The following is a 13,842-nucleotide window of genomic DNA, read 5'->3' as shown; positions in this document are numbered from 1 at the left end:
TGTTAAGAGTGCAGACTATAGTAACCCACTGTCCATACTCCCAGCTGCACCACTCTCACATCATCACAGCCAGCACATGATGCGTCAGGAGGGCTTGGAAGTGGGGGAAGTACATGCAAGCAGCTGGCAGAGGAGGCATGCAGACGGGTGTGGCAACAGTGAGCTCATTTGGAAACTTAGCCTCAGCATCTGGCCCACCTCTGGATATGCTGTCTCTGGCTGTGTGTTTGTGGACAGCAGGTTGGACAAGCTGGTGTCTGGACTGCAGCATTTCATTTAAGAACAATGAATGCTCAGCCTTATTGAACAGAGAGAATTCAATATTGAGAACAGTTCAAGTTAGCCTTTTCCCTAAGATCTGGGTTTCTATATTTAAAATGTAAAAGTATGGAACAGCATTCAATTACCAGGGCTCCCAACTGCCATTTGAAGTCATACTGCCCTGTTTCCCCCAAAATAAGACATCCCCGGAGAATAAGACGTAGTAGAGGTTTTGCTGAAGTGCTAAATATAAAGCATCCCCCGAAAGTAAGACATAGCAAAAGTTTTTGTTTGGAAGCATGCCCGTCGAACAGAACACCAGAGCATGTAGCTGTGGAGTGGAAAAATAAGACATCCCCTGAAAATAAGACATAGCGCATCTTTGGGAGCAAAAATTAATATAAGACACTGTCTTTTTCGGGGAAACACGGTATACCGATTCACACCACTTGTTTGCTAACTGAAAATTACATCCATAGCTTTTGGTATCAGTGTAATACTAAATGTGCAACATATTGATATATCTGATTTTGAAATGTAGCCCCATATGTGGAAACAAATCCAGAGATTGGAGTTATGGACAGACAAGTTGGGTTTTTCTATGAATTTGGGGAAAACCCCCAAGATGACAGAAAAATCTGAACTCTTACAAATTTGTGGGTTTAAAATCCCCCCAAATGATGGAAGCAGCATCTGTAGCTTTAAGAAACTAATGCCCTCAGTGGCAGTTGCTAGGTAACTACAACAGTATTGATGGCCTTGTTTTTTTGTTTTGGTAGTAAAAGGTGGGGAGGGGGCAGGGCTCTTTTTCCAGGGTTGTTATGGCCTTTGAGGGAGGACTCATGGAGCCGGAGCTGGCAGCAGACTTGCCTGCCTCACCCAAGTCCAGTTGTTTACTGCTATTCAACAGCAGCCACCCTACAAAAAACAGCATGTATAGTGGTCAGAGTTTCAGACTAGGATTTGAGAGACCCAGGTTTCAATTCTGATTCTATTACAGAAGTTCACATGGTGACCTTGGGCCAAATTACACATTATCAGCCTATCCAACCTCACAGGTAAATAAATATAGCTGAAGAATGGGGTGATGGAGAGATAAAAGATTGGTGAATGGGCAGGTAGTGGGAAAAGGAAGCCTAAAAGGTCAGGAAATGGAAGTTGCCAGGAGGAGAAAACATGTTGGGAAGGGGATGCAAAAGAAACCAAGGTGTCCCCTACAAGTTCTTGTAGGTTCCTCACGACAAAACTGCTCTTCGCCCCAACAGCCAGAAACATTCAACTTAGCCATAGTAATTCCTGGGTAGGAGCTGCCAGGGGGAGAGAAAGGCAGGTTGGCTGGGGTCTGTTGAGAAAAGCAGGAAAAAAACTATAGGGATTTCCAGGAAGAGGAAAGTGGGAAAAGGGAAATGACAAACCTTCCACTTTTGTGTGTTATATATTGCTGTACTGCAAAATGCCTCGGTTGCAGTGTGCATTCAACAAATTATAATTTTCATGTGAGCATCTATTGCCAGTGCCCTTTCGCAAGCAAATGAAAACAACTAATTTCAATTTCCTGTTTGGTTTCCAACACTTTACCGCACTTCACAACAAATAAGTGGCTGTTGAGTTTTAGTTTGGCCATCAACATGTACTAGCTTTAGAATTATTTTTCCCTCAGGAGTGGAATCTACTATGGAACAAGCTTGTTTCTCAGGGCAGACCCAAATGTGGCTGTTAAAGTGGGGAGTTTTTGCTTCTAGTTATCCACATTCAGATGATAAACTGAGCCTGCTCCCCCTCCCCCTGCTAAACAATCGAGACCCTGAAACAGCTGATCTGCCACGGTCTCAGCACAGGCATGCAAGGGTTTTTTTCCACTGCTAAACAAGTTGTATTAAAAGTAGCAGTCACCTGATGGTGAAGACTGTCCAGAACACTGTGAGATTACATGTGAATCTTCATTGCTGCATATGACATGTAGATAGCAACCAGACACTTCTAAGGGAAATCAATCACCCTTGACTAATCAGATTCATGGAGGACAGGTCCATCAGTGGCTACTGGCCATAATAACTAACTGCCACACTCAGATGCAGAAACTCTTAATACTGATGCTTATAAGGCAGTGATGGCGAACCTTTTCGAGACCAAGTGCCCAAATTGCAACCCAAAACCCACTTATTTATTGCAAAGTGCCAACACGGCAATTTAACCTGAATACTGAGGTTTTAGTTTAGAAAAAAACGGTTGGCTCAGAGGCGCACGTTACTCAGGAGTAAGCTTGATGAAACAACCATGCAACACTTAAAATGGGTGAATCACGACCCTAGGAGGGTTTACTCAGAAGCTAGCCCCATTGCCAGCAACCGAGCTTTCTCCCAGGTAAAGGATTGTGCCCAGGCTAGCCTAAATGTGTGTGTGTGTGTGTGGGGGGGGGGTGATCCCCCCCCCCATGATGAACTCTGTGCATGTGTGCCCACAGAAAGGGCTCTGAGTGCTACCTCTGGCACTCGTGCCATAGGTTCGCCACCGCTGTTATAAGGCAACATCAGCAGAAGTTTTGTTTGCTGGACTTCCAGTGCAACTGGTTCGCCAGGGTGTAAGAGAAGGTGCTGGGCAAGCAATATGCCCTACACAGGGCTTTTGTTATGTTCTCCGTAGCCTAAAGATTTAAAGTAGTTTGTTTTCACAAGAGAAAGTTACAATTCAGAAAAACCACGTAGCTAATTCTGCTTCTGGCAGTACTCTGGTATATTTCTTTTGCCTTACATTTGCACAGCAATCATCTTTTGAAAGCCAGGAGAATTTTGAAAGCTGTGAGATAATTAGCGGCACAGCATTTGGGCATGTCTAGAACAGTTCACCAGGGAACAGCTAGACCAGGTGGTGTAACCTAAGTATTTGGTAATCAAAGCCACACACAGCTTCTGAACATGGGCGGTTCCATCCATAGTCTTGAGAACAGCACATGTTCCTCACTCTCACCACCCCGACTCTAGAGTAACTTTCCTGGAGCCAATTTATCAGCGCTTCTATCACAAGTGTATTTAATCTCTCATTATTTTTCAGTTTAGAATCATACCAAGGAGATAGTCTACATGCTGTATTTTATTTACATCTTAATATAAACATATTCCAAAGGGGGAAAAAAAGAATACTGCATCAAAATAAAATCTCCAAGGAAAACGATTACAGTTGCCGCTGGCCGGCTCATCACTAATAAAGTTGGAATAATTTTTGCTACTTTCTTTTCAAAAGAGATCATGAAAATGATTGCTAAGGTAAAAAAAAAATCTGATATGCTAATATAACACAAATAACAAAGAGATGCAACATTCTGAAGTGATTTTGATCTAACAAGCTAATTCAGCAGATTACTGATGGTCAACCTGAGTATACTTAGTTGTTGCCAGAACAGATAAAGATTTTAATTTCTGAGAGGTGAAAGGTTTGCTCATTAATGCTACATTTTTTCTGCAAGATTTTCTTCTGGTCTTCTGCTGTTTACATTTTGCATTTTCGCCGTCAGGTAAAAAAAAAGGTACAGGTGTGCTGGGCGAAAGCACCTTGACACCTGATCGGACTTTTGTTGAACTAGAGCATGACAGAGACCTTCGGGCAACTATGTTGCTGGAGTCTAAAGTCACTGGTGCTTTAGTGCACTTATTGCAGGATGATCGCAACTGCTTTGAACACATTGGGGAAATTGGCCTGGAATTCCATTTCTGTTGGCAGCGGTGGCAAGAGCACTTTGGGATGTCTGGTTCCTGCACACAACTGCTAAAATTGTGCAAATCTCCATCAAAGGCTGCCTGGGGACACAAAAGATCAACTGACTTCAGCTGCTTCAACTGATACAACTCTTTTGTAGAACTGGGGCGGTTATTGAGAGCCGTGGTAGGAGAAGCGGATCGTTCCTTTGTCCTTTCTTTTAATATTGTCAAGTGCTGTAACCTTTCCATTTCCACTAAGCGAGAAATGAGTTTATCAAGCGACTCTTCCAAAGGTGGTTCAAATGCTAATTTCCAGTCATTCCACTTGGATGAGGACAATTTTTTTAAATCCAATTTATTGAAAGGCATAGGAAGGAAATCAGGATATGAAAATGTATGGCACTCGGCTGAACTGGAAGTTTCTATGTCTTCTATAGGCTCTGGTCTTAGATTAAGATTTGCATTTTTGAAATACTTTAGCAGATCTACCCTATTTTTTGAACTCTCAAATGAATCCTTTTTCTCAGCGAAAAGGCTGTCCTCTCTCTGGCTGTTTCTGGTTTTCCACGCCAGTTTCATTACAGAAAGCAGATCTTCGCAACTATTATTTGTAGCAGGATACGAATCAGAAGCAGAGGCTTTCCGGGTCTTCCTGAAAAAGTCACCGTCTCCATTTCTACAGCAGTTTTCTGAAACAGTCTGCTGAGCTCCAGGATACAAAATGGACTGGTATTTATTCACACGGTGAGAACCTACCAGTGCTGGATTGGTACAGATGAGGCTTATTGGAGTATCACTGGAGCTAGATGGCATTTCTGCAAAAGTTTTTCTGCAGAGAAAGAGAAAAACTGTGTACTAATCAAAGTAGGGCATTTCATTACATGTCCATGAGGCAGTTATTGGTGTCATTGTTCATGTACAGGAAGAATAAATGTATTTGCAACTAAATTCTATGTTAATACACACTGAAGTAAGACATTCGCTAATATACAAAACTTTTTATTCCATATTTAAAAATAGAACATCCCTTAACATTCCTGATTACTTCTGTTCCTCTTTGTCTTTTTAACTGCTTTAGTACATCTTACAAATCATATGGCACAATAAATGCAGAGAACTGGGCAGGCTTCATTTTTACCATGCCAGATCGAGACAACAGGATTAGGAATAAATTTAATAAAATAAACTGGATGGCACAAGCAAGCTGTGTGCAAAGTACTATGGGAGGGGGAGGTGATCAGTCTCATTTAAAAGAAAACTTGCCTACCTCCACTTCAGTATCTAGCTAGAAAAGTTACTAAATAATAGTTTTGGACAAACAAATAGAAGTACTTATTTAGACATCACATGATCTATAGAATTCATCCCCAATAGGTGTTGATAATTCAGTAGAAGATACATCTGTCAATGGTAGCTGGTGAAGGTCATGATGCAGCCGAAAGAAGCTGGTGTACAGCCATATTTTCCAAAAGGAGAAGCGGCAAAGCAAGCTATGCTTTTTCTTGGCTTCACTCCTGTGTTGACACATGAATGGCTGGCAGACTGGAAGGGATCTTCCCCTGTTCTGCCACATGGTGTCACATGTCCCCGGGCGCAGCTCATTCAGACACGTGGGGGGTGCAAAATCACCCCCCTCCCCCCCACTTGTAGTTAGACTGACCAGTTCAGTAAAACGGGTTCTGGTGAGTTTTCTGGGCTGTGGTCTGGTGGATTTTGTTCCTAACGTTTCGCCTGCATCTGTGGCTGGCATCTTCAGAGGTGTATCACAGAGAAAAGTCTGTTTCATACTGTGTCTAAGTGAGAAGGGAAAGTTTAGTGTGGTATATTGTCGATGTCCCAGGGTGGGGAACCAATCATTAAGTGTTTGGGTGGAACTTGCTATTCAAAGGTGTGGTTGAGTGCATTGTATTGCAGGTGGGGTTATCAGTCCATTTTTTAACTACTGGGAGCCAAGTTTTGCTAATTTTTAACGTCTCTTCTTTTTTATTGAAGTTGTCCTGGTGTTTGTGAATTTCAATGGCCTCCCTGTGCAGTCTGACATAGTAAGCTTCTGAATTGTCCAGAATTTCAGTGTTCTCAAATAAAATATTATGTCCAGTTTTGTTTAACACATGTTCTGCAACTAAAGATTTTTCAGGATGGTTAAGCCGACAGTGTTGTTCGTGTTCCTTAATACGGGTCTGAATGCTGCATTTTGTGGTTCCTATGTAGACCTATGTAGACTTATGTAGAAACCACAAAACGCAACATTCAGATGCAGGCGAAACGTTAGGAACAAAATCCACCAGACCACAGCCACACAGCCCGGAAAACCCACCAGAACCAGTTGAATCCGGCCGTGAAAGCCTTCGACAATACATCAGTAAAACTGCTTTAACATAACTATGGAAATTTCCAGAGTTTAGGTCAAAACTTTTGAAATCTATATATATAAAAAGCTAACCGTGTATGTGTTGATGACAGGGTACCTCAGTAACTGCTGGGCCAATTCCTCTGAAAATTCCCAGCCACTATAGTCAGTCAGGCGAGAGTGTTTTCAGATGTTCACATACCTGAAATTTCATACCTGGCCCAGGTAAAAACGCCTTTTTCCTGGCGCTCCCTGGTGAAGGACAGGGAGGGGCCTGTGTGTAACTGTCACCCTTAGAATGTTCGTGCCCTTAGAATGTTCACTCAGATGGCCAAAGATGAGCAGTGGAAACAGCACATAGGCAGTAACTCGAGTGGAAGTGAAACACATACACACACATACACACGAGGGAGAGGGGAGGAGGAGGAGGAGGAGGAGGAGAAGAAGAAGAGGAGGAAGAGGAGTTTGGATTTATATCCCCCTTTCTCTCCTGTAGGAGACTCAAAGGGGCTGACAATCTCCTTGCCCTTCCCCCCTCACAACAAACACCCTGTGAGGTAGGTGGGACTGAGAGAGCTCCGAGAAGCTGTGACTAGCCCAAGGTCACCCAGCTGGCGTGTGTGGGAGTGCACAGGCTAATCTGAATTCCCCAGATAAGCCTCCACAGCTCAGGTGGCAGAGCGAGGAAGAGAATCAAACCGGTTCCCTTCAGATTAGATACCGCGAGCTCTCTTAACCTCCACTGCCACTGAGAGGGAGGGGTGGCATCCAGAGATGGGATCCAGCAGTTTCTCCTGAGTTCGAGTAGAGAATTACTAATTATTTGTGTGTGTGTGCGAGAGAGGAGGTTACTAATTGAGTGATTTTTGTCCGCGTGATTTTTGCCTTTATTCACGACCCTTCTCTCAGAAGTAGCGCCACAGAACTTGGAAGCATGATCTAGCAGGAGGAGGTGCACCAGCGTGCGTGGCAGCCTGCGCCTGCGTGCATTCGTTTCCCACCCAAGGACCGGCACAGCTGACTCGCGTCGCTTGCCACAGCCCCGCCCAGTAATGCCCCGCCCCTGGAATGGCCGGCCACGCCCCTGTCGTGCCCCGCCCAGCCCCATTGGCGCTACGCCACAGTTTGAGATCCGCGCCACCATGGGAACCTGTTACTAAAATTTTGGATCCACCACTGGGTGGCATGCAAGGGAAGGAGGGGGGGGGAGAGAAAGGGGACGGAGGGGGGGGGGGAGGCATGCAAGGGAAGAGAAGTGAGAGAGGGGAGACAGTGAGCTGTGGCATGCAAGGGAGGGAGGCAGGGGGCCCAGCATCTTAATAGGACCCACCCACCCTAAGCGGAGGGGAAAGGGAAGGGAGGGAGGGAGGGTGGCATGCAAAGGAAGAGAAGGGAGGAGGGAAGAGAGTGAGAGGCTGACTTGCAAGGGGCGGGAGGGAGGGAGCCAGGCACCCTAAGATTCCCTGAATACTGCAGTTACAGTTAAAGAAACCAGGCACGCGTACTCAGGAGTAAAGACTCCAAGTACAGCAACCATGACATACTTTGAATGGCTGCGTCACACCCGTCAGAGGAGGTTTCCTCAGAAGCGACACCCATTGCCACCAACCAAACTTACTCCCAGGTAAAGGATCATGACCAGCCAGCCTAGATGTGTGGGAGGGGTGCCTTTCCATTCCCCCCCCCCCCAGGAATGCAGGCACACACATCACTGACATCGCACAGTATCAGGCTGCGTGTTTGCATGAGCATGTACTGCTGGCCTCTGCAATTGATTTGCTGCTACTGTTCCTTTCCCATTTCACCACAATAAGCCACAGCAACGCATGGCCGGGCCACGCTAGTAAGACTATAAAATAATTAACAAAAAATGGTATAGCTCTTTCTTAGGGCTAAACAATGGAGACCTGAATATACAGCAACACTCTGGCAAATTCGGTAGCGTGTTCTGGATTGTACAATGAACGAGAACATTAAAAACTTAAAAACTGTAAAGTGTTGATACACACTTCCCATAAGACTGATACTTGGCACTCAGTTTTAAACTAGGAACATGGCTATCTGCATATTTGGCACTTTTGTCTAGTTATTCTATTTAACTACCTTTACAACGATAATAAATGTATTTACCTGCTCACTGAATTGGTGCCTTGGTGGTACATATAGCTCCAGAAATTGAGGGTCCCTTGTTTGTCGCTGTTTGAATTGAGCTGAAATGAGCAAAATATGGCCAAAAACAGAACGTTATTGATATGCACGTCAGAATAAAAACACATAATACAAAAAAGAAGCAAACTGCATTCAAAGATCTTAGCAAACGAATACTACCTGTGCTGTCCTTGTATTTTTTGACAAGCTAAGAGCTGCTAGCTGTTCCACTGCAGATTTATAATGATCCTGGAAAAGAGAAGAGTGCCCTCACAATCAAGAAGGTACATCTGTTTTAAACTTTCATCTTTCATTCTCATTTCTCACTTTATTAAATACAGTCACAGACCAGCAAAAAGACTAACATACAAGCCACAGTGCTAATATTAACAGTTACCGAGTAAGTTTACATGACACCGATTTAACCTTTCATTTGTGTTGCGTGTTTTGACATCAACACAAATTTTAGATCCCCCTATTAAGCCCGCATATGCTCTGTATGAGCTTCAGCAGCATATGCAACTGAACTGACCTTTGTCAAAGGGTATACATATGCAACTATACAATTTGAGGGGAAAAAAATCCTTGCAGAAAGGACACAGGGATAGACATCCTACATGAAGCATCCACACGGGGGCATCAGAGATGTTATTTCATGTTATAACATTCGCTGGAACTATAACTTATTTGTGCTACAAAGGCAAATAAATGGCAATGTTGCCGACCACCTGAGGCAATGGATGACCCTTGGTGAAGTCTGAGCTTAATACATCCCAGTCAAAACAACACACAATGGGGAGCTGCAGCAACACAGGCAATTGGCAGTCAAGGCGTCTCCCAAAACATGAAATGATGCTGGTAAGGGTAGCATTCCACAGGATTTTTGAAATTACTGAGGGGTTCTATCTACAGTCGCATTACCATTAGCTCCCAAATGGGACCCATTGGTTCTTTCTATCAAGAAAAAACAAGGCAGGAATCTTTCAATGACAAACAATTATTTTTCTTTAGAGGCCCATTCATGCCTAAATAATGTGTATGTCTCTATGGATTAAAAACTGTAACAGGACACTATAGGTTTGTATAAGTATTATTAATAAAGCAATGCTTATATTGTTCTTACCTTATAGAATGTACTTGCAAGAACACCTGTAGAAGACCGAGAGTTAAGTTTTACCAACACACACTTTAACAACAATTTGTTTGCATTAAGAATGTTTATACTTGCTTACCTCCAGAGACAATTTTATCTCCATGTGAATTTAATTTATTTTCAGCTGAGCCATCAGAATCCGAACCACAATTGTGTTGTGTCTGCAATGACATATCTTTAGAGTTTCACCAACTGTATTTATAGCAGGTACATCAAGTATAATTTAAGTTTGCATTTTAAATAGAACGGGGTGGGGAGGGGCTGGTCAAGAATTGCAATTAGGAACACTGTAAACCAGATTCATTGGTATGCTCAAATGAGTAATGAACATTGGTAAAGCAACTAAACAAACCAAAAGTAGAAAAATCCCATGATAAATTTTTCAATCTACTTTTTCTTGAGAGATAACAAAAATGGTACACTCTTGTTTTGTGCTGTTCCATAATCTTCTCACTGAAGTGTTCCTCACACCTAAAATTTGAATCCCTTTTGTCTTCAAAAAAATAAAGCAATATTGTCCATTCTTAATATGATAAACTGTGACCTACTTGATCATGAGACACATGTGAGGAGAGAATGATGTAAAAACACATCTACCTGGTGAGCAAAGCTGCTCAGAGGGAGACTGGTCCCATAGATGCCAGGAACAAAGTTATTTTTTTCCATTAAGTTGGGAGACTTCTTGGTCATGTTTCCTTTGCCAAACCTGTATGGGGATAGGGATTTAGAAGCGACACAAAAGAGAACAGAAATTAATATGAGCAAAGTAGCAAAAATCAACAACTTAATACGGAAGCAGCAGTTACAATTGTGCCAAAAAGCAGAGCCAGGTCACATTCTACTATGGCTAAGACTGTCAAAATAAAAATGCAAATGCGGCCATGCTGCTTTGGTCTAATGAAATGAAGGGTCATCTGATCATCCATATCTCTCTGGCTTGGGAGATTTGGCCCCATTCAGGTGTGTTGGCTCAAATATTTCATTTTTTTAAAGCTAGCTAATGGCAGGAGGGATGCAAGTCACAGAAGACATTCCAAGGGATTCTGACCTATCATCAGAACTTGCAGTAATCTCATTTCTGCAACAGTAACATAGTATACCTAGGGTCACCTCTGGATTAACCATTAGGCAAAATAAGCGCGTGCTTAGGGTCTCAGGTAAAGAGGGCTCCATAGAGTTTTTTCCCTCCTTATCGCCGCTAATTATTGAAGCAGATTTGTTACATCAGGTTAAGTTTGAGGATATGATCAAAAACTTTGCAATGAAAAAATGCAGGAGACAACTTTTGGTAGTACAAGTAAAGTTATAAGTAAACAACTGTAAACAATATTTTGCATCTTTGATTCATGTAAGTTAAAATACTATGTATCTTCAAGGTAAGAAAGCTATGGAGTAGTAGGTGTTTTGTTCCATACAAACAATGATATTTATTCATTAGAATATATATGTTTTATGGTTTACTACTGTTTTTATTTTGAATTACATACACAGTATATGAGGATGCTTATGGCCTCTAAAGGTCAAAATGCAGCCCATACTAGGCCTGCCAACCTCCAGGTGCAGCCTGGAGATTTCCCAGAATTATAGTTGATTTCCAGGCAACAGAAATCCATTCCCCTGGAGAAATTGGCTGCTTCAGATGGTGGACTCTATAACATTATAACTTGCTGAACTACCCTGCCTTCCCCAGGTACCACCCAGAAATCTGCAAGCATTTTCCATCCCAGAGCTGGTAGCTCTACCAGATAGTGGACTGGTAGATAAGGTTTGAAAAAAATCAGAACAGGTTTCCTCGCCATCCAGGAGTCGAGTGTGCACTGTTTTAGGAATGTCTGCATGCGTACAAATTGTAAGGTTAAAAACGGATCATGCTCCTCTTTGAATGAGAACATCTAGTTAACACAGAAAGAAGACAGTCAAGAAAGCAGAAGAGACGCAATTTAAAATCAAACATACATACCAAAGAATGTACTTTTGACCCTCTCGTTTCCGGGTCACACTGTTGGCGTTTCGGTGCAAAACATTTCTAGTGCATTCTGTGTGTGAGGAAATGCATGTTTGCGCCTCATCATGTAGATATGCCAGAGGTTTAGGATCAGGCATTCAGCTCTCCGCTGTTCATAAATATGGTGCATAATGTATGAAGCAAGTAGCTGAGGCCCCAGACATGCAAATGACTTTTATGTTAAAAGGCGAATCCCATTCCTAGTGAGAAAATATTGAAAAATATTGGGGGAAAATGGAAAAATACTGCCTCTTTTCTAATCTTGGTCCACACCACGTGCAGCTGCTCCTGGTCCTCTCCTAATACCCATGGACTACGCGAGAGCTAAAAGCCAGGCAAGAGAAACATAAGAAGAGTTGTAACTTCAAGCAGGAACAACCACTCTCGGAGAGGAAGTTGGGGGGGATGAGGAAGGCGAGAGTATCTCTACGTCGGGGTGGATGCTCTCGCCTCACCCCCTTCTCCCCGGACCCCTGCGCCGCCACCCTGCTCCCCACCGGGTGCAGGACTGCATAGGGAGGACGCTGCTGGGTAGGCCCAGACGCTTCCTCCTCAGGCCAGGGAGCCGGTCGCCATGGCAACGGGCCCAGTCGCTGCAGGAGGCCGCGAGGCCTTCCGAAGGAGGGGAAGGGCCCTTCTTCTGAGGGCTGGGGCGGCTTCCTTGCTCTGTCCTCGTTTTTGCCTCGCCGCGGTCGTCCCTGCACGCTGCTATCGGCTGTGGACGTCGGGGTGGTGGGGTGGTGTCGGGGTGTCTCTCCCTAATGAAATCCACTTTGCCTCACAATGAGGCGTCCTCTTTCCTCAGAAGCTGAGGGAAGGGCAAGAGGTGCACAGCGAAAGAAGTCACTCACTCTCCACAGTTGGCCGTTTGAAATGGAAGGATTTCAGCAGAGTGTAATGCCGTAGAGGTCACCCCCCTCCACAGGTTGCCGTTTGAAATGGAAGAATTTTGGCAGGCTATAATGCCATAGAGGTCACCTCCTCGATAAGTTTGCAGTTTGCAAAGGAAGGCTTTCAGCTGGGTATAATGCCATAGACATCACCCCCTCCACGGTTTGCAGTTTGAAATGGAAGGATTTCAGCCATAATGGGCACTCTCCAAAACAACCATTATTATTATTATTATTATTATTATTATTATTATTATTATTATTATTATTATTATTATTATTATTATTACAAAACAGTTATACACAGCAAACAAGATCAATATGCTGGATTTTGTATTACATCACACGTCGGACACTTCCCAAACATCTAGGACTGTGTGATGTATCGACGAATAATGCGGGCAGAGCCGAGTAGGGTGGCCTTTTGCAGCTGACATTATTATTATTATTATTATTATTATTATTATTATTATTATTATTATTATTATGGGAATTAATATTTGTAGTCTGGAGATCAGTTGTAAACCCAGGAGATCTCCAGGCCACACCTGAGTGTTGGCTGTCCTAACTACAGACCATGGTAGGCTCCATATAAGCAGCTAGAGACGTAAAATTTCCTGAAATGTGGAAGTCACCTCCCCCCCCACCCCGAAGATTAGGTGTTGTTTTAGGTGTGGAAATATATCTTGGATTTAAATGCTATCTATGTCTAATGCATTCTTGTCTTTGAAAGCGTTTCATTCATTCTAAAAGCATTTCATTCATTCATTCAAATGCTATCTATGTCTAAAGCATTCTTGTCTTTGAAAGCATTTCATTCATTCTAAAAGATAAAATATTTCACAGGAGGGTTGTTTTTTTTAGTACACTCCCAATTTTCCAGTTTTTCCTGAGTAAAAACTGGGGGGGGGGGGGAAGGAAAAATGGGGTGAGGTTGAATTTTAATTTTTCCCCAGGCCACTGCATTTCTAGCTGCAGTTATTATTATTATTATTTATTATATTTATAAACCGCCCTCCCCCGGAGGGCTCAGGGCGGCGAACAAGACAAATAGATAGAGCACGATAAAATCCATAATATCAAGGTTTAAATAATCATTAAATATGGCTCTATATGTTAAAACCCCATTAAAATGCAGCATCCTAATATCAAATGTACCGATGGCATCCTACTAATAATCCCCTAAGAGAGAAGGGGAGAGGGAGGGGGGAACGGCAGGGTCCACAGATGTTGTAAAGAGGAGGGGGGGCATCAGCGGCCGGACTCCCCAAAGGCCTGGTGGAACAGCTCTGTCTTGCAGGCTCTGCGAAATTCATTAAGATCCCGCAGGGCCCGCGTAG

At 43.3% G+C, this 13,842-nt stretch overlaps 1 protein-coding gene across 1 annotated transcript; it reads right to left on the bottom strand.

Annotated features, from left to right (window-relative positions):
* Positions 1–3,354: 3,354 nt before the first annotated feature.
* FAM217A (family with sequence similarity 217 member A) lies at positions 3,355–12,053 on the bottom strand. Its single transcript, XM_048508267.1, has 7 exons — positions 11,568–12,053; positions 10,205–10,313; positions 9,687–9,768; positions 9,578–9,603; positions 8,635–8,703; positions 8,437–8,516; positions 3,355–4,785 (listed from the first exon to the last, which is right to left on the bottom strand). Exons 1-7 carry the CDS (start codon positions 11,708–11,710, stop codon positions 3,618–3,620), a joined length of 1,677 nt encoding a protein of 558 aa, XP_048364224.1. The 5' UTR covers positions 11,711–12,053; the 3' UTR covers positions 3,355–3,617.
* Positions 12,054–13,842: the final 1,789 nt, after the last annotated feature.

The sequence above is a fragment of the Sphaerodactylus townsendi genome, linkage group LG09 (genome assembly GCF_021028975.2).
Source record: "Sphaerodactylus townsendi isolate TG3544 linkage group LG09, MPM_Stown_v2.3, whole genome shotgun sequence".
Taxonomy (NCBI): domain Eukaryota; kingdom Metazoa; phylum Chordata; class Lepidosauria; order Squamata; family Sphaerodactylidae; genus Sphaerodactylus; species Sphaerodactylus townsendi.
The sequence above is the reverse complement of the archived record's forward strand: the minus strand, read 5'-3'. Positions and strand labels throughout refer to the sequence as shown.